Below are 27,714 nucleotides of genomic sequence, written 5' to 3' on the forward strand. Positions count from 1 at the left end.
CCCAGCTCACAGAACCCTCAGTGGCGATAGTCAGTCTGCTCAGCTGAGCACGGAGCCTGCCTTCAAGGACAAGGGCAGGAGCTGGAAGATTTCAGGGATGAGAGATGGAGGTGAGTTCTCTGTCCCCACTCTGGAGGTCAAGCCAGGAGTAAGCCCCACACTAGTTTGTCAAGGATGTCAAGTCCACATCCTCCGGGTGCTACGGTCGGAAAGATCTCCTCCCTAGCAAGCATGACAATCTGTGGCACTCCCTTGAGGCGGACAAACTGCTAGCACATTGCCTGGGCTCAGTTCCAGCCACCATGTCCCTGTCACCTCGCCCTATGTCACATGGCCACACAGCCCACCTCTCCGTGCTGGAGTTGGTACCACAGATGGAGCTGAGCTAGCATCCCTGTGGGTACAAGTTCCCCAGCCCCCACCCTCTCGTTGGCTTTCTCAGGAGAACACGTGCATTGCCTCCCAGTGTTACCACCATCACCTGTGTTATTGTAACACTAATCATTTTAAGATTTGGAGCCCATTTTTTGGTTAATGTAGTTCAATCCTTCTGTAGGATCGCTACCAGGTGTAGTGGGCTATTTCACCACATGGCCCCAATTTCCCACCCCTTCTGCCCCCATGCCTTTCACAATGGGCTATGACAAGGCCTCCCACTGAGTCAAGCCCCCAACTCTTGAATCTAGCCTGGCTGGCTGTTGGATGTGCATTGACCAGTGGAATATGGCAGAAGTACCAGTGTGCTGGCTCCAGCCCACGCCTCAAGAGGCCTCGTGCCATCTGACTTCTCTTATGGAACCTCGCCCATCCACCTGGAAGCACAGCCCCAACCTAGCCTCCTGGAGAAGGAGAGGCCAATAGAGCAGAGGGAAGCCAACCAGCTGAGACCATCAGGACCCCCATCCACAGCAGACAGGCTGCTGACCACAGACACAGAAGTGAGCCCAGCCAAGGCCAGAAGACTGTCCAGCTGAGCCCAAGAAAAACTGCTAACCCACAGAACTACGGATTAAATAAATAGTTGCTTTCAGCCATTAAGTTTTGGGGAGTTTGGTCTGCAACCAAACAAATGGATACAACAGGTTGGAAAGAATGTTCCACATGACCTTTAGGAAGTCACATTTTCTGGATTTCATTGTCTTTACCCATAAGGTTAGGCATTGTCTGGGGAACTTCTGCATTCTCTCTACACTGTACTTTTCAAGACAATTATTATGATACTTACAATTGTTTGTGACCAAATTTCACAGGGTTCTTAATTGACATTTGGTCCCCTTGGAACCAATCACACTCTTTCCTGATATCTGGGGACAAGTAAAAAGCATTTTCACCTGGAAAGAAACAAAAAAAATTTTTTTAAGATTTCTTTTAATTTATTTTTTATTTTCAGCATAACAGTATTCATTATTTTTGCACCACACCCAGTGCTCCATGCAATCTGTGCCCTCTATAATACCCACCACCTGGTACCCCGACCTCCCACCCCCACCCCTTCAAAACCCTCAGATCATTTTTCAAAGTCCATAGTCTCTCATGGTTCACCTCCCCTTCCAATTTCCCCCAACTCCCTTCTCCTCTCTATCTCCCCATGTCCTCCATGCTATTTTTTATTTATCTGACCGAGAGCCTGACATGGGGTTCAATCCCAGGACCCTGGGCAGGGATCATGACCTGAGCCAAAGGCAGATGCTTAATGAACTGAGCCACCCAGGAGTCCCAGGGGAAAAACAAATTAAGTGCATATGAGTCCCATGCAAATTAAAATTAATCTGCTAATGAGTTAAATGGATCACACAGCAGGTAGTCCATAAATATTTGTTAAATTAATTCATTCCTCCAGACAAGCTACATTTAGTAAATTTGAACATTAAGCACCATGGTCCTTGACCCATAAAACATCTCAAGCCAAAATCTCCTGTTTGGCAATATTTGGGTGATTGGATTGAAGAAAATATTTACCCAATGTAAGGAGGAGACAAGAATAGAAGAAAAATCAAACACTGAGTTGAACAAGTTCCAAGCCCTTGAACATTAAATGGTAACCAAATTACTTCTTATGTTTTCTCAATGTTGTGTTTAATATAATTGTTTTTAATCTTCAAAAGGTAGTGACGGTGGCCCCGGGGTGAACTTGCTGCCTCACTTTCACTTCATGTTTTTTCTCTAATGCTTTTGAGGGACAGGCCTTCACAAATGTGAACACAGTTTTCATGGGGCTCACCTTTACCGTGAGTAATAAACTCTCTGTACATACATGTTCGTCCCTAACTTCTAGAGCTCACTCAGAAGTTAGATACATTCCCATGCTGCCTTGGGGCTGGCTATGTCGGGCCCTGGAGCACAGGAAAATCAATGCATCTCCTCAAGAACCATCCAGTCTACCTGGAACACAGGCCACGAAGGAATAACCAGCAGGCCACGGAATAGATAAGTAGTTAGTGCCCGGGTTAAGGATGACAAAGCCTTGGGAGTGGGGAGAATTCATGGTGAGTAGGGGCAGCTGGGATTAGCTTTGAAGATGAATGTGGGTTTGTCACTAAAGCAGGGAGGAGAGTCACATCGGCATAGGTCCAGGGTTTCCAAGTGTGGGGGTTGTGGCTAAGCCCAGATCAACACAAGACCTTTGAGGAGCTTCCCCACTTAAATGACATCATGCACAATGTGCACTTGACCCAGGAACACAGGGTCTATGACTGAGAGATGCCAGTCCAATTTGGTTGAAAAAATGAGTGAACAAGGACAGGATTTCCATGTGTTCACGGCCAACCTGGCTTCTAAAGGCTGTCTGTGACATGGTAGGTGTCAATACGTATGTGTTGAATGAATGAACAAGTCAACGTCAGTACACCAGACACCTTCTCCATAGCCTCATGTCCCAGAGAGCCCAAGGCTATGAGCCGGCAGAAAGCCCTGGACCAGCCCACACTGTCTGGTGTAGGACTTACTGCTGACAAAGGATGGTAACAACCTCCCAAAGCGCATCAGAGGCTCTTCATTGAGTTCAGTCGACTTATCCAGTAGTTTGAAGAAGACGTCATTTGGCTCGCTGGCAAAGCCGTATACCTCCTTGATGTTCACCTTCCTGCCAATGCTGAGAATCACGAAGAAGTAACCTTTGCATTTGGCCTGCAAGATGACCCTCTGGGCCTCTTCCAGCTGCTCCTTCTCCACCTCACCCGTCAGCATCAGAACCATGATCTTCAGGTCCCGTGGGTTGGGGGCACTTTCAAAGACGTTCTCTATGGTGTATTCAATGGCACTGCCCAGGTCCCTGGTCCCCTGCAGCTGTGTCATTCTTCTGTGGAGAAAGTCCACCAGTTTCTCCTTGGAGCTGTAGTCAGTCAGGGAGAATTCCACCTTCACGGGCGGCACGCTGGCGTTCCCCACAGACTCATAGGGTGCATGCTGCACAACGGCTACCCTGGTGAAGTGCTGGGAGGACTTGGGGTCTGGGCTGAGGTCCAGCTGTCTGACCAGGTACCCTATGTACTTCCTCATTTCATTGAACTGGAACAGAGTGGTGGACTCAGAGCTATCTAGGATGAAAGCCATGTCAATGTCTGCATCGCTGCCGGCCGCTCGCCTGTCCCTGAAGGAAGGCCTCCAACTGCCAAATCCACAGGATGGGTCAATGTTGCAGATGTCTAGAAAGAAGCATGGAAACCCATTTATTCTGTGACTCCCACAGCAAGATATTGTACGTCAGTGTGCTGAGAGTCAGGGGTAATTAAAATCGACACATAATATAGAAGTCCATTTATAGCTTGATGCCATTTTGTGGGCAGATTTCGGTTCTCATCATCTAACCCTAAAAGAAACAAATCAGGAAGCTAAAGTCCTTGTTAGTACACTATGGGATTGACATTAGAAGAAGAGGAAGAGGAAGAGGAGGAGGAGGAAGGGGTGGAGGAGGAGAAGAGGAAGAAGGGAGAGGAGAGGAAGAAGGATGAGGAGGAAGAGAAGGAGGAGAAGTAGAAGAAGAGGAGGAGGAAGAGAAAGGAGAAAAAGGAGAAGCAGAAGGAGGAGGAGGAGGCAGGGGAAGGAGGAGGAAGAGGAAGAGGAGGAGGAGGAGTGGGAGGAGGGGGAAGACACAGAGAAAGGAGGGGGAGGGGAAGGACAGAGGAGGAAGAAGAAGGGAAAAAAGAAAAGAAAAGAAGAGGAGAGGAGAGGAAAGGAGAGAGGAGAGGAAGGGGAAGAGAGGACAGGAAAGGAGAGTGAAAGGGAAGGAAAGGAAACTATTTCTTTGCCGCTCTCTGAAGAAATGTGTTCCAGAAAGTCACAAAGACCAACAATTGAAATCTAAACTCTAAGGTGAAACTGTAAACAAAGCTGCTTTTTCCTTTATTTCCTATAAAATTAATCACTCCCTAACAGAGAGAAGCTCTGTTTGAGGGGATCCACTCTAAATATGGAAGTTACCTATATAGGAATTACACTGGTAAACATGCAACTCTGTGAATCTTCATTTAACACAACCCCTTTCCATAAATGGCAACTATCCATTCAAGTGTCGCTCTATGGATAGCACGCTTTGTAACAGATTTCCTGTTAGAGAAGCCCCTTACCCAGGCAGACATGACACGTGAGGACATTCTTCAGGAAGTCCGTGAGATCTCTCCTAGCGGGGAGGACGAGTGCATGTCCCACTGCTGTGTTATTGATCTGGTTGGAAAAAAAGGAAATGGCTGGTAGGAGTGTCCATGGTAAGGAACTACTTGAAATGGAGCTCAGGAAGAGAGTCACCTCAGAAAAAAAAAAAAACAACCCAACAGATTCAGTATCCTTTCAGGGGTTTTCTTGGTACCCTTGATACTTTATCAGTATCCTCTCGGGGGTTTTCTTAGGGAGGAGCTACTGAGCTTAATAGGAAAACACAGGTTTTCTTCTGTACAGATGAGCTACAGTTCAAATCCCACTGCTGCCCTTTCTGTCAGGCCTGGAAGAAAATCATTTAACCTGCCTGGGGTCCAGTTTCCTCAGCTGCAAAATGGGGATGATGGTAAATTCCTTCTAAGGGATAATGGGAACATGGGTAATATGTCTATTTTCAGCAGCAGTTCCAGCCACGGACAAAGGGTAGCTCCATCCTCTCCGGCTCTCCCAGGTCCAGAAAAGGATATAACGGCAAAGCAAGTAATAAAGTCACTTCTAGAAGATTCAAGAAGCCCTGCTCATCATCGTGGTGCCTAGCACAACATCACTAACTAGTCATTTAGTAAATAACTAAATTTAATTAATGAATGATTAATTGACTTTTCTAACTTGCTGAAACAGTGTGGTCAAGAGCCATGTGGTTCTGGGTCCCTCAGCCCCTGTGAGGGAAAGTTTACATAAATGAGCCCTCTTACAAGGGAAGACAGCTGGCAACCACAGCTGGCTTCCCAAGCTCAGTGCTCTGGGCTCAAGACAGCCTGTGGTTTGGCAGAAGAAGCCCCAAGAGATGGCACCAACGTCCAGACTGTCTTTCACTGACATAGGCAGCGGTAGGACCATAGAAACCCCAGTCTGGGAGGAAAGATGCTAGAGACCATCCCACCACACCCCACCTTTCACTGACAAGAAATCTAAGACCCAGGCAGGTTAAGTGACATGACCATATTATTTGTGGTGACTTGAAGCTAGAAAGTGTGTGTGAGGCCGGGAGAAGGCGGTTAACGGATCTAGGTCTCTTTCCCATCATGCCCACCCCCCACTTATCTTGAGCAATGCTGCCAGCAATGCTGGCACTGAATAAATATTAATTGACTCATTTGCCAATTACTATAGCAATTATTTCTATTGTTATAATAATTAAACAAGTTAATGACAAGGGAGCACTTTGTAGCTTCACAGTGAAGGCTAAGCCTTGGCCGCCATCCAGGCTGAGGAAAGGTTTGAAGAGAAGCATAGATGGGGTGCTAGAGTCATTGATGTTGAAGGGAGATCACACTAGAAAACTGTAGGCCTCAGGGTCAGCCCTGGGAGATGCTCCTCCAGCATGTGAGGAGGGACACAGTGGGAATAAATCACAGGCATCTGGATGTTGCCCTACCGCCAGCCCCATTGGCTGTCCTGGAAATCTCACTCAAGTAGTTGCCAATCACAACAACCTCATCCAGGAGCTTTGGGAAATTCCACATGAACTCCTCAAGGAGGCACAGATGGGTCTGAGAACCTTCTCGGGGCCCAAGAAGAACAGAGGGAGGTGCCAAGGACACACACAGGGCACAGACCTGTAACGCATTGATGAGCTGCCGGTCCTCCTGGCTCGTGAGGAACAAGGGTGTGATCCCTGCATCTGAAAGCTTCAGCACGGCCTCCCTGAGCTGTTGGGATGCCCTTGTGGGCTTATTGCTGAAGAAAACAGCCACCTTCCTCATCAGGAATCCATTCCTCACGCGCTTAAATGTGTTCCTGGCCACAAAGGACATGGCTGTTTCCAGACTCTGTTGCTTGGATGTCAGAGCCACCTGAAGGTTCTTGATCTTGTCCAGGAGGACCGACTTCTTCTTGGAGTCAGCAAACCGGATCTCCGTGGTCACCTCATTGTTGTAGGTGACCACAGCCACACGTGCCCCCCGCGGGCAGTTGCTCTCAGCAATGGTCAGGTCACCCACAATCTTCAGGAGCACATCCCTCATCCGGCTAAATGTGTCTTGGGTGACACCCTCTGAGGTGTCTAAAGCAAAGGCCAGCTCCGTCGGGAAGACGGGACATTCCAGGGGCCCTGCAGGGAGTGGGGATTTTCAAAGACAAATCTGACTTACTGGAAAAGGGGCTCTTCTTTCTGCAGGAGGAAGTCAAATGGCTGAAATCAACTTACCATAGCAGCAAGCTATAAAAGAGAGGAAGAGAGGAGTGAAACATGTTTACTGTGTCAGAATTTCAAATGTAAAATACAGAAGCGTGTCATGGACAACAGAGAATCATGTACTTACGGCATTTATCTTTGATGCTCTGGACAAGGGCACATTGCTTTAAAAGGAAAGGAAAGAAGTGTGAGGGGGTGGACAAAAAACTTACAATGCAATGACTAGAGCTGTATGCATGCAACTTACATCCATGGAGTCCCCTCTGTTGCCTTTGGGACCCTGTGAAACAAGGAAGGAAAGGATGAGAAGCCAGGCAGATGGGCGGGACCACCAGTGCAAAGGAACCACCCTCCAATCCCAGAAATAGAACAAAGGAAGCAAAAGTAGACCTTGGCAGACCTTGAACCTTTCCAGGCTCTCCCTATAAATTTGATTTTACTGCCCAAGGAGTAAAAGAGAGACAACTTTGAGGGCAAAAGTGTTTCTCTTGCAAGATAAGTAGTTCTACATTTTGGAAACCTGGAAGCTGATGACAAATCAAAGGGATCGCACACTTAGGCTTAAGTCTCAACACAGAATGGACAGTGAGGAGTCACTTAGCTAACCCTCAGCTCCAGGCAGATTCCACCCCAGTCAAAGGAGCTCCGAGGATAGACCCACAGCGATGCTCAGCCTCTCGTCCCAATATGTGGCTGTCCTGATGTCAAGCAGTCCTCTTGTGAGCCAGTCAGGTGTCTTCCCACAAGACAAGTGACTGCCTTACTTTTTCCCATTAAATGGTTCACGTTTAAAAGGCAGTAATCACCTGAATTGGCCTTCAGCCAAGTTCAACCTGTCTTAGTCCCTCAACATTTCCTTGTAGGAGTGATTATCCATCATTCCTTGAACCTCATCAAATTTCATGTCGGGAGACAACACAGGGAGAGCTTCAAATAAGGAAACAAAGACATTCATAGTGAAGAGACATAGTGGAAAGGCTGCAGGTCACCCTCCAGTCCCCAGGTAGCTGGGCACTCGAGGTTTTTAAACCACGAATCTGAAGCTCTCCCTGGGATTTTATAAACCAAAGGAAGAAGTCTGCAAACCAACATCTGACATAAATTATACTAATTCTGCAAGATGTAACCCAAGAGGTATAAAACTTGTACTTTTTTTTTTTTTGGTCCTGTACACAAACCTCAAACAAACCCACACCAGGAAATTATGAAGGCAAATTACAATATACCCTAGAGCACAAGGTTCCACAAGAAACTTCTTTTTAAAGTTTCTTGTAACTCTAAAATTCAAAAGCTCTTTTCTCTATTGTGGTATCAAAAGAAACGTGGTTTATTTGAAAAAAAAAAGGCAATAATGACAAAAATGCAGCAACACTCTCTGTGAGGAGACGAGACAGTGGTAAGTTTATAAAGAGGCATGTGGAGAGCATCCCATTCCAGTGGCTTGATCAGAATTGGGTGGATACTCACAGATGGTCCTGGATAGCCAGGGTCTCCCTTCTGCCCAACTGCCCCTGGAGGTCCTGAATTTCCCTAGAAAGGGCAGAACAAACACTGCTCAGCTGTGGCAGAAGATTCCCAACTCCTGCGGTTGGCAGAGGCGGTGAAGGTGATCTAACCCTACATTCCCTTTCACCACTAGAACTCTCTCACTGTAAGATGCCTCCCCCAGAACCATTAATGAGGATGTACAAGAAACCAAAAAATGACAATTAATCAGGTCACTGTTCAGTGGAGACAACCAATCCAAAGTTTTGAAACCCTACCTTCAATCTTAAAGGGTGTAGTTTGACTCTTCATTGAGCAAATGAACAGGATAATACGATGGTTTTCACTAAAAATAACAGTTTCCCACATCGAGACCGCAGTTTGTTAAGTCAGGACACAGTGCAATCTTAAGAGGATGAGTAAACATCCATTGAAGAGAGTCATTCAGAGCTAAAAGTAGCTTAAGGAAGAGGACTCCCATGTTGGGGAGAGGGGGAGTGTGCAGTCTAGTGATCCCTGAGATGTGTTAGAAGAAGGAGTTCTTGGGACCTCCCCATAAGGACAGCATTGCTGAAGGAGGACAGTGCAGACAATCATGGAGGGTCCAGAAGACACTGGTCTAGGGCTTAGGATTCCTTTTCTTCTACCCTCTACTACCACTAGCCCCACTGCAGGAGAAGAGTGATAATCTTCACCTCACATGTTCTCATTCCCCACCTGCATCCAGGTGCAGACAGACTCACCCTTCGGCCTCTAATGCCTTTGGGTCCCACCGCTCCGCCTGTCCCTGGCTCACCAGGGGCACCCTGGGAAGAGATCCAGAAAGAGATACATTAATATCTGAAACAGAGAGTGTAAATGAGGGTCTTGGGCATCTAGACCACACTTCCCAGGGAAGTCAAGTGGCTCACTCTGATTTACATTCTGCTGGGTTCCTAGTACACCTGTGTCCTTCGCAGAGTTGGCCTTAGCTTATTGAACCGTAATGACAATATCATACAGATCCCAGCATTTTAAGTTTGCAAAGTATGTTACTGCCATGTCATTTCATTTAACCCTCACTGTCACCTCCATGTAACAGGGGAGGGAGTACCTCAGAGGTGGGGCCTTCCATGGGTCACCGGTTAAAAAGCGGCTGACCCAGCACTGATACCACGATATTCTGATTTTCAACCCATGATCATACCAGACTCAGCTCCAAACAATGGTGATGTCCCACCACTAGGCAAGTATTTATTACCCAGCACTGATACCACGATACTCTGATTTTCAACCCATGATCATACCAGACTCAGCTCCAAACAACAGTGATGTCCCACCACTAGGCAAGTATTTATTTTGCAAGTATTACCTTTGACCCTGGGTATCCAGGGAATCCTCTTTCTCCCTGTAAGAGATAAATAAATAACTCAAAATTTGGTCCCAATTTAAAGGCATCTAAAATAAATTATTCTTGAGCAAGAAAAATATATCCCTGGAGTCATCAAGAGAAAAAATTCACGATATTACAATAAAATTTTGGGAAATAATTCTTTAAAAATACAAGCTGTCAGAAGTTCAAGAAATCTAGGAGGTACGTACTTTTTTGCCTCTGCGTCCTTCATTGCCAACCCCATCTCTGCCATCATCGCCCTGGGGGTGGAAAGAGAGCATTACTGTGGGCCACCACGCTAGGCAAGGCACAACCACCTCTGTCTAGAGCCCTGAGCACAGTGTCCTTGGTTCCCTGAAGTGTTTCCAGATCAGGGAAGTGTTCCTGCTCCCACTCCATCCTCCAGGTGCAACAAGACGGAGTCTGTACGTAAGCTTAATGGACTCCTTGGGCAAAATGGTGCTAGTGTGGCACCACTGTAAAGAATAATGGACAGCCACTGGGAAAGACAGCCCTTGGGTGAAGAATCAAAGACCCACTGAACTGAGACTCATAAGCCATCCTGACTCTCTGCATCTAGGAATCTTTGATTCTCCTTCAAAGCAAAAACATGGGACTCAGTCTTTCATGCCTTCCCAAGTCTCCTGTGCTCAAACCTGTCCCCTCCTCTGCAACCCCCTCCTCCTTCCAGTCATGCCACTAGACTGCTTTCCTTCCAAACACCCCCTCCTATGCTCTCAGATCTGCCCTGTCAACACCCCCATGGAAGACTTTCAGAACTGGGCTCCATCAACTATTTCAAAAGAATCCGAAGATTGCATGTAAACTATACATTCATGCCCCTAAAACATATGTCGATCATGGCTCCCTAGATCATTTACAGCTTTAAGCAAACATCAACAGCTGAAGAACCATGGTCCAAAAATGTATAGACACAGAATCAAGAAGAGATTTCCTTCAACAGTCTGAATAGACTTTAAAGTTTGATTCCCCACCCCACCCCCACTCCTGAAACTAATAATAACAGAAATGGATCTTTTAAACTTCAGTTTCTTGTAGAGAAATTGCATACATGCAAAAAATATTTTAAAGTTTGGGATTATAAATCAGATAAATCTGGTCCATTTACAATGTTTAGGTATACCACCTCATTTTTTAAAAATTCTCCATGTTCTGTAGACATCTTTTCCCTGTAAAGGAAATGTATACTACAAAATTATCGTTACTGAGCAGATAGATTATCGTTATAGATTATTTTTAAATGATACTTCTAAATGAGTTATCAAAGTAATAACCTCTATTCCTAGATGTCTCATTCAAAGGAAATGGTTTCTCCCTGGATCAAGACCTGACCAGCTCCAACTCCATTTTAGCCAAAGGACATTTATTTCTTTGCAGGAAAGCTCTACCCAGTCATGGTCACAAACCATTTGCAGAACTGGAAATGAAGGTGGATCAAGCTCCATTGTGTCCCCACATTCTTAGGGGAGAAAAGTGTCTTCACCCACTCCTCCTGAGGAAATGTAACTTACTTGGAAATTGATTTGCTGTTTATAAGAAGGTTTCACTGTGTTCAATCAGATCCCCAAGGATACAAGAAGCAATGATCAAGTTTCCTCTATTCAGAACCAACCCGATTTGCAAGGATGAAGCCTAGCCCAGAGCAAGGTCCCCATCGACTCGCCTCCCACCTTTCAGCGAAGGGTGAGCCACGGCATATCATGACCTTACCGTCTCCCCTCGGGGGCCCCGGCTCCCGACGCCTCCCTTTGGTCCTGGCTCTCCAGGCTCACCCTACACACAAGAAACAAAGCTGAGACAGCTGTGGGTCCAAGGCTAACTTAAAATGTGATTCCAAGCCCTTTGCGCTCTACACAATGCCACAAGCTGCTAATTTGTAGATTCTGATAAAAATTATTTTTTAAATTGCAGTGTTAGTGTGCAGATTCGCAGAAAAGAATCCAGGAGAGTCTGTGTTTGCTCCTTGCATTAACCCAGCACAGGGACATGCTGGCGGGGAAACGAGAAGGAGAAACGGGGAAGAAAGTCAGTGGGTGCTGAATTCCGGGGGACACCCAGCCAACACCAGCAAGAGACCCAGAGATGACTGTGCATTCCCATGAACACATTTTCTTGACTGAGAAAATGCTGCCTTTTCAGACTGATTCTGATAAACTGTGGTTTCTCTTCAGGCTTATGGAAAGTCTGTTCTCAGACAGCCTGCAGAGAACAAGCAGCCATTATCCAAAACAGTCGGGGATTTGAGGCTCCTGGATTAGCTAAATATGGCCACTGCTCTCCGTGTGTGCACAGCCAGTGTTTAAAGAATGTGTGTTCAACGCAGCTCTGATGCAGTACTAAGTGCCTCCAGTCTGCCTATGGCGAGGAGCCATGTGCTGCCGCATGAAGAGATCAGAGAAAACCCAGCTGCTGGCAGGTCCTGGCCCCAAGACAGCCAGTCCGCTGAGTACAGCCTTCGTGTTTCCTTGAGCGGGGATAGGACAGGGCTCCCCAATGACCAAGCCAGTTGGCGACGGGGAAAGCTGGGTGCACGTGAGGCAGGGGGTGGAGGTTGGGAACACAAGGACAGATGAGACAGAGGCTGCAGGGAGGGGGCTGTATGACTGGGGCTTGACCTCAGGAAATGAGCTCTACGTTTGTCAAGACAAACCTTCCTTCCCAGGGGACCGGTCCTGCCACGTTCTCCAGGAACACCCGCGATCCCTCCGCTTCCCTGGAGCACAGGGAGAGAAGTCCATCAATGAAATATTTATGAAATGTACACACACCCCCACCAAGCCAAAGGGCCTGAGCTGAGTGCCAACCAAGGTGCTAGAGATGAATGCAAGCCCGCATGGACAGGACTTGTGCAAATCTAAACCATCAGGGTGACCATGTGACACAAGTGTCCTCAAAAGGACCCATGCTGCTGTAACCACATACCCCAAGTCCCTGACTAGAGGGGCAGCACCCAGATTTCACCTGCCTTTTTTTCCCTTTGCACACCTCCATGCCAACACCTGTGTATACATGTGTGGGGTCCTGTGGACGTGTATCCATTGAGGGAGCAAAAATAATGAGGAAACATAGCTCTAAAAATGAAGTGTGGCCTCCAGAGCCCAGAAATGACCAGAACAGACACGCCAACAACAGAGGGGAGCAGCTACTGGTCACTGGTGACCCCCTGAAGAGCTTCACCATGCCCGCATTCCACCTTAAACTCGTGACTAATCAGAGCTTAGATAATGGGACCGAAACCACAGAAGCTTAGAAAATAGATAAATCTCAGATCGCAGATGGGGGAGGGACTCTCCGCAAACAATGGCTCGCACAAAGTTCCTGCTTCGCTGTCCCAACCTTTGTTCACTCATGTTATGACAGGTCAGGTCTCTGCCAGTTTTTGGTAGCTCTGACTTTCCATAACAAATGCCAGGGTACCCATCAGGCAGGAGGGATGCCGGAGTGTGTGTGCGGGGCGCCCGGTCCCCACTCAGCTCTGACACATGCTGCACACCGTCACCAACCGCCGAGACGGAGGCTCATGCCTATGGCCGTGCAAATTTAAGGAACAGCTTCTGTGTTGAACCTGAGGCTGGGAGATGCCTTACACAAAATACCGAACCACAAGGCAATCTCTAGGGGCCACCTATGACACATGTGCTGAGAATTTGGACAGATTTAGTTAGATCTTATGTACTATCCTCAGACTTGGGAGATGCGGGACAGCCTCCCTCCTCTTACCACCCAGCTGGTTCAGGTTTGGAAACAGCAGTACTGGGATTTAGAAGACCCTGGAGCAACAAGGAAAAGGATCTCTTCTTCCCTCAGGGAAACTGGCCAGTCCCTGTGAAGACTGAGGGTGACCCAGGGTCTGGGTGGTGGGCGAGGAGGCAAAGGAAGGTCCCGGGGACCTCAGTCTGTGCATCCCTGTGCTCTGCTTAGCTAAAGACGGGGCTGGGATCCAGCCGACTTACCCGAGGCCCAGAAATGCCCTGTTCACCGATCAGGCCTGGAGGACCTGTGGGACCAGGTGGACCCTGAAAAGTAAAAGGCCAACGTAAGTGCTGCATGGAGGCGGTGTTCTGTGAGGAAGCTCAGGACCCAGAGGCCAGAGCCTTGCTTCTGCCGGCCCCAGCCCTGCTAGTAACCACTCTTCCGTCTCGGCAAACAGCAAGCCCAACCCGGGACACAAATGGGGAAGTGAGTTTAAAATACAAATGCAAGGGGTGCCCAGGTGGCTCAGTCAAGCATCGGACTCTTGATTTCAGCTTGGGTCATGATCTCAGGGTTGTGAGATCAAGCCCCGTGTCAGGCTCCACACTCACTGCAGAGTCTTCTTGAGCTTCTCTCCTTCTCCCTCTTCCCCCAATTCTCCCCGCCCTCCCCCTTCCCTTTAAAATAAGTAAATTACATCTTTTTAAAAATGCCAAGGAACAGGAGTTCAAACAAAAGCTTATACGCAGATGTGCATAGCAGGACTATTCACAATTTCCAAAAGGTAGAAAGAGCCCAGGTGTCCACCAGCTGACACCTGCATAAACCAGTTGTGGTCTGTCCACACCGCAGAATATGACTCAGCCATGAGGAGGAAGGGAGCAGAGACACCTGCTACTACATGGACGGACATCAAAAATATGATGCCCAGGGAAGGAAGCCAGACAGGCCACAGAGAATGTGATTCCATTCCCACGAAATTTCCAGGAGAGAGAAATCCACAGAGACAGAAGGGAAATGAGAGGTTTCCAGCAGCTGGGGGAGAGGAGATGGGAGTGACTGCTTGACAGGGAGGGGACTCCTCTGGGGACAGTGAACATGTTTGCAAACTATATAGAGCTGATGCTTGTACAACACTGTGAATGGACTACCCACCACCGATTGTTCACTTTACAAAGATTAATTTGCATTCAATTTTGTTAAACTGACTGTCACCTCATTTAAATATAAAAACAAATACCAGACATCTGGGAAAGCATCACAGGCACATGGCCTCGATGGGGGTACTGACCTGTGCGCCTCGGGTCCCCTGCTCTCCCACCGAGCCTGGCTGGCCGGGGCCGCCCTTGTTGCCCTTGGAAACAAAAGAAGATGGAGGGGAGAGGTCAGGGTGGTTTATGCCAATGTCAGCTGTGTGCTCCACCGTCACATCTGGACAGGGGGGCAGGCGAACAGCCCCCACGCAGGGGGCAGGGGCCACTGGCACCGTGCCTCCAGGATGAGACACGACACCTTGCAGCCCGTGTCACTCTGCACTCTTATGATGGTTTCCCACTATTTTCAACGTCTACTCAGGACGGCTTTGTGAAATGGGGAGTCCTGCCTGGCACAGGTGAACAGACAGACACAGTAAGATGCTAAAACTGGCCAAGGCCCAGACAAGCAGGCACGTTAAGGCTGAGGGATTCCCGAACACAGTGTCCTCTGTCTCTCGCCTCTATCTCTGTCCCTCGTCCGCACGGCCACTCAGTTTCACGGGCCGTTTAGAAGAGACTCAAGTTAAGGAGTTGGCGGAGAAAGTGGGGGCAGCTATCTGAGCTCTATGCCTTGGTGGCCAAGGGACAATGTTTTTGGCCCCCTGGCTGGAGTGCCTCCCTGGCCCTTTGAAAGCACACGGTGAGTCCCAACATGACGGCAGAAAAGAGGCGGCAAGTGAGAGACCTACCTTAGCTCCCGCGGGTCCCCTTCGGCCAAAGCCACCCTGTGGAGAAGTCACAGAAACTGAAAGGGAGCCTGGGGATGGAGCCCGGGGCTCTCTGTGATGGGAGCCCCCAAGCACCAAATGCCAAAACTAGCCAGCCCAGGGAAAAGCACAAGAGACGCCCTCCCTCCTGCCCTCATCTCCACTCTCCACCCTTGCTTCCATGCAGCCCTGTTAACCAACCAGATGCAAGTTTTCACAGTTAACTTCAGACCTGCCAAGCAAAATAATGACTCGTTCTGGCTGCACGATCCCAGCCAGCTTCAAACAAGGATGTGAAATGGTAATGTCAACCTGTCCGCTTTACGATCATTTTCCTAACAGTGGGGAGACGTAATGAAATATGTTCATTCTAATGTCAGGGAGTCCCAAACTCTCCAAATGCTCCTGGCCAAGTATAACACACACTCCGTTAAGGAAAGCATCGGGAGTGCATGTATGTGGAACCTAAAAGCCCAACTGTATTGAGTCTGGGCTCATGACTTGGCAACATCGTTCTCGATGTTCCAGGAGTGACCCTTAGTTCAAATACATGTGGGCCTGCTGTGCTAAGTAATCCTTTAATCCCGACTTTGTGATGCTTCCTCTCTCATGCAAAGGTTTAGGATGGGAATGCATGAAGGTCCTGGGCATATCTCTGTGAGGTTAAGGGCTGGTATTCGGGATTCTGTAACACACCAGCTCACATTCTCCGCTCCCAGTGGACCAGCCCAGAGATTTTCTGGGGTGATTGTTCTGCCATTAGTCACTGTGGTGGCAGCTCCTTTAATGGAAGACTTTGGCCTTCTTCCACGGGCGACACATGGAGCAGTAGAAGAGGAAAGAGGCCAGGCCACTCCTTCAAAGTAACAATCTGGCTGGCCTCTCCCAAAAAGGGACATCCTGGAGCAAGGCCAGAGGCCACCAGTGCTTAATGACGCACAGCCCATGCCAGAGGCAGCCTCCAGACGCCTGAGTGGTGGTGTGAGGGGTAAGGTGGCCCAGAGAGAGGGACCATTTCACCTCGGCATGAACCTGGCACAGTGAGGTCATAACAGAATAGAAGGAGGAGGCCAGCAGCCAGGCCTCACCCAGCCTCAAGGGAAGAACGGAGGCGACAAGAGCCCTCAACCACATCAAATTCAAATCCAAGTTTCTACCTTGCACCTAGAAATCAGACAAATCCTATGCATGCCTCTATCTTAAGTCCTTCATGAAAACAGGCCTTGGCTCTGCTCACCGATGGAGCTGAGAGCCTGTCATGACCGAGTGTGTCCTCAACTGCTATGTCATGACTCAGCTCCTCAGAATGCCCAAAGCCTATCATCTGATCACAGGTGAAAGTCATTCCTTTCAAAAACCCTCAGCGCAGGTCACGTCTCTGAGGGTCCCCCCGCCATCATCCCCCCAGGGCGTGGCTGGTGGAGGTGACGCTCTTGCTGAGCCCCCCATGGCTGTCTGCACCAGCCAGTGAGCACCTGAAGACTTACTAACTTCCAGACCACCCTCCCCGTGCAGGGACTCTCTCCCCCTTCCAGAACCCCAAGCTCTGGGTTCCCAGGAAGCCGACTGAAGATTGTCTACCCAGCTCCCGCTTGGTCAACTCTTCAACAAGACTCAAAGAGCCGGCACGCCCCCAGTGGCCTTACAACAGACGTCTGTGAAATGTCTTGAAAAGGCAGCTGTAAGACACCATTCACGAGCAAACAGAACCTGGGTGTATCTCTTGAATTCCATCCTCACAAGCAAACAAACTATCATTCAACCAGCCTGTATACAACCCGTCAGCCTTGCTGCCCCTTCCTCTCTCACTCGGGCTTCTGTTTGGATTTTAAAAATATTTAACAGGGTAAAACGTAGCCAAATATTTGAAAGCAGCAAAGCTACTTCTTCTAAAAGCATCTGTTGGATGTGGTTTTTCTCATGGGAAGGAGGCAGAATCAGGAGGTGGGGGAAGAGACAGATCACAGAGCAAATTGTAAGAATGAAAAATTTCTATAAGCAGCAAGCTTTGGGTGACAGTAGTTCCAGAAATCTTCTTAAAGTCCCTAAATATAAAGTTGCTGAGTAGCTCTGCCCCAGATCATCCTGGCAACTCTGGGGGCACTTGCTAAATCCCCCTACAGAGTCCCCCAAGGCCCAAGAGGCACTCACGTCCTTCCCGGTTTCTCCAGGCCTTCCAGATACCCCGTCTCTCCCTAGGAGACCCTGAAGTGGGGAAAAAAATTGGCGTAAGATTCTCATCCAGCTCTGGCGTATGGCACAAGACACCACAGGAAAAGGGGCACACACCCAGGGGATGATGCCTGGTGGAACCGCTTAGACAGGGGTCATGACCATCTCCACAAGCCTCTGGCTTGACAAACCCCTTCCATGAATATCTAAGGGGCACATATTCTGCAGAAAGGAAACCCCTCTTGGTGGCAGTTGCTTCTGCTCCCTATTGGGGAGACGCCCTTCACCCGCACCCAGGTCTGCTCCCAACCTCATACGCCCCACAGCCTTGGAGACCACTTTCATAGCCGCTGTAGCTGGGGGAAGCCCTCAGCAAAAGGGGTCTGGGAATGCAGAGTGCCGTACCATGGGACCAATGTCTCCAGTTTCTCCTTTGGGTCCTCTCTGCTGACTGTCCCGTCCTGAGTCACCCTGTCAACAACACGGGTCAGGGACATGAGCCGCATAGGCAAGAAAAGGATGCTTGATTTCAGTTTAGGGAAAGAGAAGGAATAAAAGGGTTTGCAGTTTTTCTGGTTCTGTGGCTCTATGAGACCCATGCCAGGCCAGCCTCCCATCCTTCGGGCCAGAATGAGGCAATAGTGACTCCGGGCCCCTGCCCTCCCCAGTGAGGAAGGACTGCCCACTGTCCGAAGCCAAGAGTGGTTGGTGACCCTGTTGTCAGGCTGTCCTGGTGGGATGGGTGGGCTCTGTGGGACATGGCCAAGGGGTGGTGGCTCAGGGTCTGACATTTTTATCACCCTTAATACCTTTCTAACCACCCAATCCTGCTAGATTAAACTGCCTGAGACCAGCTTTTGAGAAACTTCTGAGGTCTTCCTTTGTTATGTTATGCCTTGCAAACATATCTCCAAAATTGTAGGAAAAGGACAAACCACATATGTTGTCAACATATCTGAAGACAATTTCAAAATTCCGGTTTTAAATTCTTCCTTTCAACCCCTTCCCCATGACCCTCTTCTCCAGACATGGGTCTCAACCTGTGGATGAGACAGTTCCCTTACCGGGTCACCTCGAATTCCAATGTCCCCTCTCTCTCCTTTGTCCCCTTTAGGTCCTTTGTCACCCTAAATAAAAAGCACAAGTAGAGACAAAAATCAGAGTTTCTAATTTGTATCTCACCCTTAAACTCATGTTCTTCAGTTCATAAATCTTCAACAGAACAACATTTCCCATTTGCTCATTTACATGAAGGTAAAATGACTTCCAGGTATTTCCGATCTGTTCAGGTAATCCAAATATTAATGGGACCTATTCTGTACCAGACACTAGGGAGTTTTTTAAACAGAACTTACTCGATCCCTGCACTATGAGACATAATCTTCAAACAAACAAACAAAAAAATCTGATGTATCTGTCATAGCTGACAGAGGACAGAGGAGATACCAAGGATGACCCCCTCAAGGACATCAGGAAAGGCTTCCTGGAGGAAGCAGTCTCTCTCCTTCTCTCTCTCCCTGCCAAAGATGATAGATAGATGATAGATAGATAGATAGATAGATAGATAGATTCCTTAGGTAAAATGTTTTAGTTTTTCTTTAATGGCAACACTATGGAAACATACTGACCCTTCTACCGGGATTCCCTTTCTCTCCAGAAGAACCAGGCAATCCTTTGTCTCCCTGTCAAAGATAATGAGAAATGTCACTCCCAGCACAATTTCCAGGACCGAGGTATGAGTGGCCGGGATGTTTAGGACCGGACGCAGTGTGGACGGAGTGTGAAATCGCTTACGTCTTCACCGTCGAGACCATCTAGCCCGATTTCTCCTAATTCACCCTACGAAGGGGCAAGACACAGAGTGAGTATAGAAAGCCATCTGGCAAAGGAAAAATGACAAATACTAGGACAGCTTTAAATTTAAAAAACAAAAACAAGCGTAGGTACCTTCTCTCCTGGGAATCCACGAGAGCCCTGGAAGGTAGGGGAAAGGGGAAACATTAGCTCCTTGCTGGAGGCCAAAGAGAAGAGGCTAGAACAGAATGGGGGCCCCACCCCACCTGAACACCCCAAACTCAAAATTCAGTGCTGCGGACTCATCTGTCTCCCCCACCACGACTCTCCATCATGTGGAGGATCCTAAGGCTAATTTGCTGGGAACTTGGGTCCCTGGGCAGGAGGGGACTAGGCTCCAAGACCTTTTGGTGACTTTGCGGCCCTGTGGCCCCTTCCCTCCAGCAGATGCTTTCAAACTTCAGCCAACGGAGGAGAAAGAGCATCCAAGCATTTCACATAAGGAACCTTCCAGCATGTGCCGTCCACCCTGCCCCAACACTTCCCTGGCTTCTCTCTGGGTCTGGGGCTAGAGACACTGGCCACTAGCCCTCCCTCCACACTGGCTCATGCGTTCTCTGTCCTTGTGACTGCCTCTTGACGTGCCTGTGGGAAATTATTCCACCATCCTCAGGCCCCCTTCCCACAGCAGCCAGGACTGCTGAGCCCACCAGACTTTGGACCTGCCCTCCAATGAGAGGCCACTGAAACCCCTGGGGGTCTTCCTCCCCAAGGAGGCATTTGGGGAAACTGTCTCACTTCCACACATGCTGCTGAGTGCCCTCTGCCTGTCGGGGCCCTGGGGCTGTGGTCACCCCCCACACACACACATACTCAAGGATCAGCACACTGTACCTTTACTCCTCTCTGCCCGGGGCAGCCCTGGAAACCTTGTGTGCCGTTCACACCAGGAGGACCACGCTCACCCTGCCAGGACAGACAAAGGCAATTATAGGTTGGAGCACCTTGTCACAAACCTCCACTGAGTTCGCTCTGCCAGAAAAGGCGTGTCCTAGAAGATAGATTTCACTGGGCAGGGATGCTGCTCGACCCCAGTGAAGCCTCCAACACCCCCTTGGGTGATTCCTGCCCCTGGAGGGAGCGGGACCTGGGAGGGTCTTCAGCTCAGAGGGTACCTTCCAGGAGGACCAAGGGTGGGCAGGGCTCTGGGTACTAGGTGCTGGAAGAATCCTTGGCCTGAGGACTCCTCTGTACCATCCCTTATTCCAAGCATTCCAAAGGGTGCTGGGATCAAGCCTGCACCTAGCACTTCCAGCTGGCACCCTGTGATTTCACATGCTCCCCACCGGACCCTTTATCCCCATCCCAGGGTCAACTTTCCTTCTAGGGTCTCAAAGCCTCTCAGACCTCCTCAGTCCCAAGCACTGCTTCCGGAAACCCCAGTGGGGGTTCGGTGGTCTCCAGTCTCAGAGGCCGTCAAGAGTGTCCCTCTGAAACAGGACCAGGACACCCATAACTCGTGCCCACACCGTGCATGTCCAGGTCATCACACTGTGCTCCACGGTGTAGAGATCGGAGGACAGCTCTTGAGGACGTCAGAAACTGTTTTCCCAGTAGGAAAGTCACTGGAAATAGAGCTTACGAAACCCAGAACCCAACCCCACCATGTGGGAAGCAAGGAGGGAATAAAAACTTCAAGAACAAATTATTTTGTACTTACGGGGCCGCCCTCATCACCAGGATAACCTCGATAGCCATCTTCCCCGGGAATACCCTAGAACAGAGAAAATCCATTCCTCAGTTAAAGCCCATAGTTCTCTTTGTTCCACCTTCAAATGTCTCCATGACCCCCGTCCTTCAATAGAGCAATGGCACTAATTAGCATGGCTTTGGCTGTCGCCTTGAACTTGGGCTTCCGCTCATTATTCCAGCGTAATTAATCAGGATCTTTCAGGCTGATCTACCAAGAAATTCTGGTTGTTTCTTATACCTTAGACACATTTGCTCAGGATCCTGATGATCATCCACAGGGAGGCTGTCCGGGACGCCCACCAGTTAGGGATGCCCACCAATTTTAACAGTATTTTGTAAAATGAAGAACAATGTAGAAAAGAGCAGATGCCCTCACCCCGAGGAAAGAGAGAAGGCTGTGGGCATCCAGTGCCCCTCGGCCCTCCTGCTGCACCCTTGGGACTCCACTGAGATCTAGCCCCAGGTGTACGGGAGGGCAAAGTCGCTTTACCTTTGGCCCGATGCTGCCAATGGGCCCGCGGTCTCCCCTTTGTCCGGAGCATTTGCAGGGAACTCCGCAGCACACTTTCTCGGCAATGTTGTCCTACCAAAAGGAAAAGAAAGTTCAAGTCTCAACAATGCCTAGGAAAAAAAGAACAAAGAGCATAAATATGCTGTGAAGGTCAAAATCTTCGTGAGTGGCTTTCTTAGTGAGAGATGAAGTTCTGCCCGTGTGACGCCTTCCCTCTGAGACTGCTTAGCATCAGGAGGGCAGTGGGAAGTCACAAATGGGAGAATGAAGAGCAACCAAGGTCAAAGTGATCTTATTCACGGTGTCACCTCAGGCTGGGTCTTATTTCTAGAAGTTTCCAACATGCAGCTTCCAATTTCAAATGTTAAACCTAACTCACATATTCTCAAATGCAAAGAGCAAGACGTAAGACACAAATTGCATATGGCACAGACAGAAGTATCTCCAGGACAGAGATTCATACCCACTTCCTCACAACCATGGTTAGAGCACGGATTATGCTGTCCACCCAGAGGAAGCCTTGGGAACAGCCCCCATGTGAGGGCAGACCCCAGTGACCTGCCTCTTAACCACCAGGACCACCACTCTGGGTCACCAGTGGGGCCACCCTCAGCAGACACCCTCCACGTTCCCTTCCTATCCTAGCCCCTGACCTTGCGGGATAGCGCAGGCCCAAGAAACATTTCCGACTTTTCAACTCATGGTGGTCAAACACTTTTCCTGCCCTGGGCTTCTTAGAGATTTCACGTTCTTCCATGTCCCAGATATACCAGCTAACACAACTCCTTCCATCCAATAACAAAATAAAATCCTAAAGGCAGCTCTGGGAAGAAGGGACAGTCAGTTTGTCCCACGACCCACTCTTGCCAGCAGCAAACAATCCCTAAATTAACCACTCAGCACCACATCCCCCAAAGGTCTGCCCCACTCCCAACCCGGGAGCTACCTCTTCCAGCTGAGAGAGGCTGAACCCACTCACTGGGAAGCCTCATGGGGGGCACCTTCATCTCCTCCAGAAGAAACTAGGAGAGAAAGCAACGGAGAGGCACCTCTGCCCAGAAATGGTCTTTCTTTTCCTGCATAGCCTTGTTTTCACATGCAAGCTTTCACTCTTCCTTATTTGGGGACAATCACTCTGATGTTTCACCTTCATGGAAAGCTTATGAAGAGCAAGATGCTCATGAGGAGGAGCAGAGGAAATGTCCAGGTGACACCAGCAGCAGCATGCCTAGAGACCCACCATCCCATGGGCTGTCCTCCCAGCTCTTGGATACCTCAGTTTCAGGAATTGCGCTGAAGGTGGCAACAAGGCAGGTCCCTCCCAAATGAATTAAATGAATTGAATTATTGAATTACCTACCCAAATGGCTCCTCTGCCATTCATTGGGCAAAAGGAAAAAAAAATGCCTTCGTTATCTGAAGATGACAAAGAATTTGGTATCTAGACCGGTTTGTGGGGAGAGGCATAGAAACTCACAAGCTGCTCTGCCAACTCATAATCAAGGTCCAGCAAGTTGAGCCTCAGTGGCCGGCTGTACAGAAAGCCTCGCCCAAACTCCAGCTGCATCAGCTGCTCCAAGTTAGCTACACGTTCAAGGCCCACCAGGATCAGAGCATGGACCCCTGCAAGGAGAGACATTCAGGGCAGCTCAGCCAGCATTCCGAGCCACAACCTCTCCGCCCTCCTGACTTTCTATTTTTTTTTCTTTTATTTATTTTCAGCATAACAGTATTCATTATTTTTGCACCACACCCAGTACTCCATGCAATCTGTGCCCTCTATAATACCCACCACCTGGTTCCCCCAACCTCCCACCCCCCGCCACTTCAAACACCTCAGATTGTTTTTCAGAGTCCATAGTCTCTCATGGTTCACCTCCCCTTCCAATTTCCCCCAATTCCCTTCTCCTCTCTATCTCCCCATGTCCTCCATGCTATTTGCTATGCTCCACAAATAAGTGAAACCATATGATAATTGACTTTCTCTGCTTGACTTATTTCACTGAGCATAATCTCTTCCAGTCCTGTCCATGTTGCTAAAAAAGTTGGGTATTCATCCTTTCTGATGGAGGCATAATACTCCATAGTGTATATGGACCACATTTTCCTTATCCGTTCGTCTGTTGAAGGGCAGCTTGGTTCTTTCCATAGTTTGGCAACCATGGCCATTGCTGCTATAAACATTGTACAGATGGCCCTTCTTTTCATTACATCTGTATCTTTGGGGTAAATACCCAGGAGTGCAATTGCCTGGCTTCTTAGAGATTTAGAGATTCTTAGAGATTTCTTAGAGGGTCATAGGGAAGCTCTATTTTTAATTTCTTGAGGAATCTCCACACTGTTCTCCAAAGAGGCTGCACCAACTTGCATTCCCACCAACAGTGTAAGAAGGTTCCCCTTTCTCCACATTCCCACCAACACATGCTGTTTCCTGTCTTTCTAATTTTGGCCATTCTAACTGGTGTAAGGTGATATCTCATTGTGGTTTTAATTTGAATCTCCCTGATGGCTAGTGATGATGAACATTCTTTCATGTGTCTGATAGCCATTTGTATGTCTTCATTGGAGAAGTGTCTGTTCATATCTTCTGCCCATTTTTTGATATGATTATCTGTTTTGTGTGTTTTGAGTTTGAGGAGTTCATTATAGATCCTGGATATCAACCTTTTGTCTATACTGTCATTTGCAAATATCTTCTCTCATTCCATGGGTTGCCTCTTTGTTTTCTGACTTTCTATTTTTAAAGAAAATTCAGTGTAAAATGTGGCCTTTACCTGAACTGTATGGCATCAAACTAGTTAGCTACTCTGAAGAATTCACATCCAGAAACTTCGGACACCTCTCAGGCAATTGTTTCAGCTCTATAACTGAGCTGATCAGGAGAAATGCCAGAGGTGACATCACAGAACATGTTCATACATTCTAGCCTTCTGTGCTAAGGGGAGGGGGGATCTCTGACAGCCCCAGGCAACTGATAGAGGTTCAGGCTGTGGGGAGGAGCCCCAGGGGTGCCACAGAGGACTCCTGCCTCTCACCCCGGCCAACTTCTCATGGTTAGAAAGCTCACAACACACCTTCTTGTCGGAGTTCCTCAGATGCCTTTTGTAAATCAGCCAGACTTCCATCCACTCCATCCGTAAAATGAATGACCACCTACAAATAAAGAACAGGTCAAACCCCAGCCACAATTAGAAGGAAAGAGTACAGATTCTCAGAGGGGAGATTGGACCATTCAAAGCCTCCACCTTACAGTTGAGGACACTGGAGCCAACGTTTGGAAGCCATCATCTCTCATGCATAGCTCTTTAATACTCTTCACTAAATGAGGGATAAAATAAATAAGACGATTGTGATGTTTGATTTACTAAAACACACACACACACAATAAAAGTAAAGAGTTTATCTCATTTTCCTATTTATGTGATATAGTTTCTAGGAAGTGTGTGTGTGTGTGTGTATTTATGTTTGTTATGGGTTGATCTAGGCTCCTCCAAATATCATATGTTGAAGACTTAACCTTCGGTACTCCAGAATATGACTGTATTTGGTGATTAGGCTGTTAAGGGGTTATTAAATTCAGTGAGGTCATTGGGGTGGGCTTTCATCCATGGGCTTGTCTCCTTCTAAGAAGAGGAGATTGGGACACAGACACACAGAAGGAAGACCATACAGAGACAGAAGGAGAAGGTGGCCTTCTGGAGACCAAGGACAGAAGCCTCTGAGGACCAACCCAGCAGACACTCTGATCTCAGACTTGCAGCATCTCTGGGACTGTGAGAATAAATTTCTGTTGTTTCAGCAACCCAGTCTGTGGTAATCTGCTATGGCATCTGAGCAGACTAGTAGTGTGTGTGTGTGTGTGTGTGTGTGCGCGCATGCATGTGTGTGTTTTCACACTATACCTGTATAGGTATATATATGCATGTATCTACACATCCCATGGAGAGAAGGAGAGAGAAACAGAGCATGGTGTCCTTGATGGGCAGGACTACAATTAAACATGAATTATTCATAACTTCAACTCAGTCCCACTTAATTACTGATTTCCAGGAATTATTTTTTAGAGCACAAGTAAAACTACTGAAATGAGGAAGATACAACATTTTAGACTATTATGATCAGTTGGCGATAAAATATGTTCAGTGCTGTCAACCACATCAAACACGAAGAATGTTTATAGATGAAGAACACTTTGGGGAAAGGGGCATCTGTACATTGAGGTGCTCCCCCTGACCACTAGAAGTCCAGAAACTGTGCAGGAAGCTGAAAGAAGGGGAGTCCGTGCTCACCTTTACATTGTCTGGTGAGGACTGTCTGAACTTGTTCTGATAGACCTTCAACGTGTCCGCAGTGAGGACATAGGGGTGCTGCCCACGCATGTTCCGGAACTTCTCAAACAGCTCCGGCTGGTACTCGGCAAAGTCAAAGGCCTCCACGGGACCTGAGGGCGTGTTGGCCACCACTGACACGCGCACATTGGGCATCTGGCCGCCGCTGCAACTGATTCTTTGCATCTGGCTGATTCTATTCAAGATGGCATCCACCTTGGACTCAAGGCCCTTCTGGGTCACAAATACATTCTGATCCCTTGATCCGTCAAACCCCAGAATCACATCCAGGTTACAGGCTGCAAAAGGGAAATACACAAGGAGATCTAAGTCAGGTGGCCGAGATGAGTCGGACATACAGGTACAGCTCCAGGATCAGCACCAGGTGTCACGCTCAAGGGCAAAACCAGATCCTCTACATATGAGCTTGGAGGAGCAATCCAGTCTGCCTCTCTCTTGGGGAACACTGGTGCTGACTCTTGGGAACTGAGAGTGTAGGCATTTTAATAGGTTTGCTTTTCTGGGAAGTTAATCCATTTTGGCCTGCTCTCTAGTCAGTGTTTACGTGCATCCCTAGATTGTGCTTTAAGTTAAATGCACTTGAGAACTCAAATACTCTGATCTCAAATAGCTGATCTGATAAAACCTATAAATAGAAACAAGGATCAATCAGTCTGAATTATTTGGGGGATCCAGGAACAGAGGGTAAAAGTAAATCTTGGGAGAACAACAAAATACAGACTTCCACCCTTACCTGAAAGATAACATATCTTCTCAATAACAAGGACAGGTGGTTTCCAGGACCCAACCCACCCAGATATAGGAAATATGCCTGAAGCAGCCAAAGGCTCAAGGAAGCCATGGGCTAGCACCACGCACCTAAATAACAAGTCCTAAACATCCACATGACAGGATAAAAATGTGCACGTAAAGCAGATCGTTACCTTTGGAAATATCAGTCACACCCGGACATAAGGTTTCATGCATTGCGTCATGCAGAGTTTCCAGAACTTGCTCGCTCAATTCAGACAGCTCCTGGACGTTCCCCACTCGGAACCCGGTAGCACTGTTTGACGCTATTTTCCCAACCTCCTCTGAGTCGATGTTCTTCACCCCCACAGCAAACACTTTGACACCTTTCTGGGTGAGTGCCAGGCTGGCCTCCTGGGCATCCTCCACGGACTTTCCACCCGTGATCACAAAGGCGATCTGAGGGACCCTCTGATCCAGGCGGCTGCCCGCTTCCGGCACGAAGTGATTCACCCGCAGGTGCTCAATGCCCACCTTGGTGTTTGCGTGTCTCCCCCCTTTGTAGACCACTTTGTTGATGGCATCAATAATCTGCTCCTTGGTGGAAAAGTCCTTCAGGAAGAACTCATCAGTGGGGTCAGAGTTGTACTGGACCAGCCCAACTTGAATGGAGTCACCCCCCTCATACAAAGTGTCCACAATTTCAGACACAAAACGGAGCACTTCCTGGAAACTGTCCCTCCTGAAATTGATGGATCCATCCAACAGGAACACAATGTCTGCTTTCTTTTTCTCTAAAAAGGATTAAAATGGAAATGAGGAGAAATCCAGTTTCCATATCCACACCAAATACGCAATGTGTAAAGAAATTGGAATCAGACATTCCCGTAACATATTCACAGTGAACAACTTTGCTTTATTCCTTGACTCTATAGTTCCTAAATTCACACCCACCATGATGCTAAAAACAAGAAGATAAATGATAAATCATCTGAATGAAAAGATAGGAGACAGAAGGACTCAGGGAAACTGAGAACTGATCCTGATTATCCCATGCAAAATGGTATCACGTCACAGATTCAG

At 48.2% G+C, this 27,714-nt stretch overlaps 1 protein-coding gene across 5 annotated transcripts in view; it reads right to left on the reverse strand.

The window, feature by feature from the left end:
* COL6A3 (collagen type VI alpha 3 chain) overlaps window positions 1–27,714 on the reverse strand; it is a 77,966-nt gene that overhangs the window by 14,129 nt on the left and 36,123 nt on the right. For all 5 annotated transcript variants that reach the window (XM_044241915.1, XM_044241914.1, XM_044241913.1 and 2 more), the window contains 29 exons: window positions 26,826–27,425; window positions 25,843–26,180; window positions 24,628–24,706; window positions 23,031–23,176; window positions 21,533–21,625; window positions 21,011–21,064; window positions 20,185–20,256; window positions 19,444–19,470; window positions 19,291–19,335; window positions 19,125–19,178; window positions 18,561–18,623; window positions 17,902–17,967; window positions 17,476–17,529; window positions 15,307–15,342; window positions 14,653–14,715; window positions 13,622–13,684; window positions 12,319–12,381; window positions 11,379–11,441; window positions 9,857–9,907; window positions 9,627–9,662; window positions 9,019–9,081; window positions 8,258–8,320; window positions 7,038–7,070; window positions 6,918–6,954; window positions 6,803–6,814; window positions 6,213–6,706; window positions 4,566–4,662; window positions 2,946–3,644; window positions 1,226–1,331 (listed from right to left, as the gene is read on the reverse strand). In XM_044241915.1, coding sequence (XP_044097850.1) covers window positions 1,226–1,331; window positions 2,946–3,644; window positions 4,566–4,662; window positions 6,213–6,706; window positions 6,803–6,814; window positions 6,918–6,954; window positions 7,038–7,070; window positions 8,258–8,320; window positions 9,019–9,081; window positions 9,627–9,662; window positions 9,857–9,907; window positions 11,379–11,441; window positions 12,319–12,381; window positions 13,622–13,684; window positions 14,653–14,715; window positions 15,307–15,342; window positions 17,476–17,529; window positions 17,902–17,967; window positions 18,561–18,623; window positions 19,125–19,178; window positions 19,291–19,335; window positions 19,444–19,470; window positions 20,185–20,256; window positions 21,011–21,064; window positions 21,533–21,625; window positions 23,031–23,176; window positions 24,628–24,706; window positions 25,843–26,180; window positions 26,826–27,425 — 3,670 coding nt within the window. The remainder of the gene's footprint in view (window positions 1–1,225; window positions 1,332–2,945; window positions 3,645–4,565; window positions 4,663–6,212; window positions 6,707–6,802; window positions 6,815–6,917; window positions 6,955–7,037; window positions 7,071–8,257; window positions 8,321–9,018; window positions 9,082–9,626; window positions 9,663–9,856; window positions 9,908–11,378; window positions 11,442–12,318; window positions 12,382–13,621; window positions 13,685–14,652; window positions 14,716–15,306; window positions 15,343–17,475; window positions 17,530–17,901; window positions 17,968–18,560; window positions 18,624–19,124; window positions 19,179–19,290; window positions 19,336–19,443; window positions 19,471–20,184; window positions 20,257–21,010; window positions 21,065–21,532; window positions 21,626–23,030; window positions 23,177–24,627; window positions 24,707–25,842; window positions 26,181–26,825; window positions 27,426–27,714) is intronic.

This window comes from Neovison vison, chromosome 3 (assembly GCF_020171115.1).
Source record: "Neovison vison isolate M4711 chromosome 3, ASM_NN_V1, whole genome shotgun sequence".
Classification (NCBI taxonomy): domain Eukaryota; kingdom Metazoa; phylum Chordata; class Mammalia; order Carnivora; family Mustelidae; genus Neogale; species Neogale vison.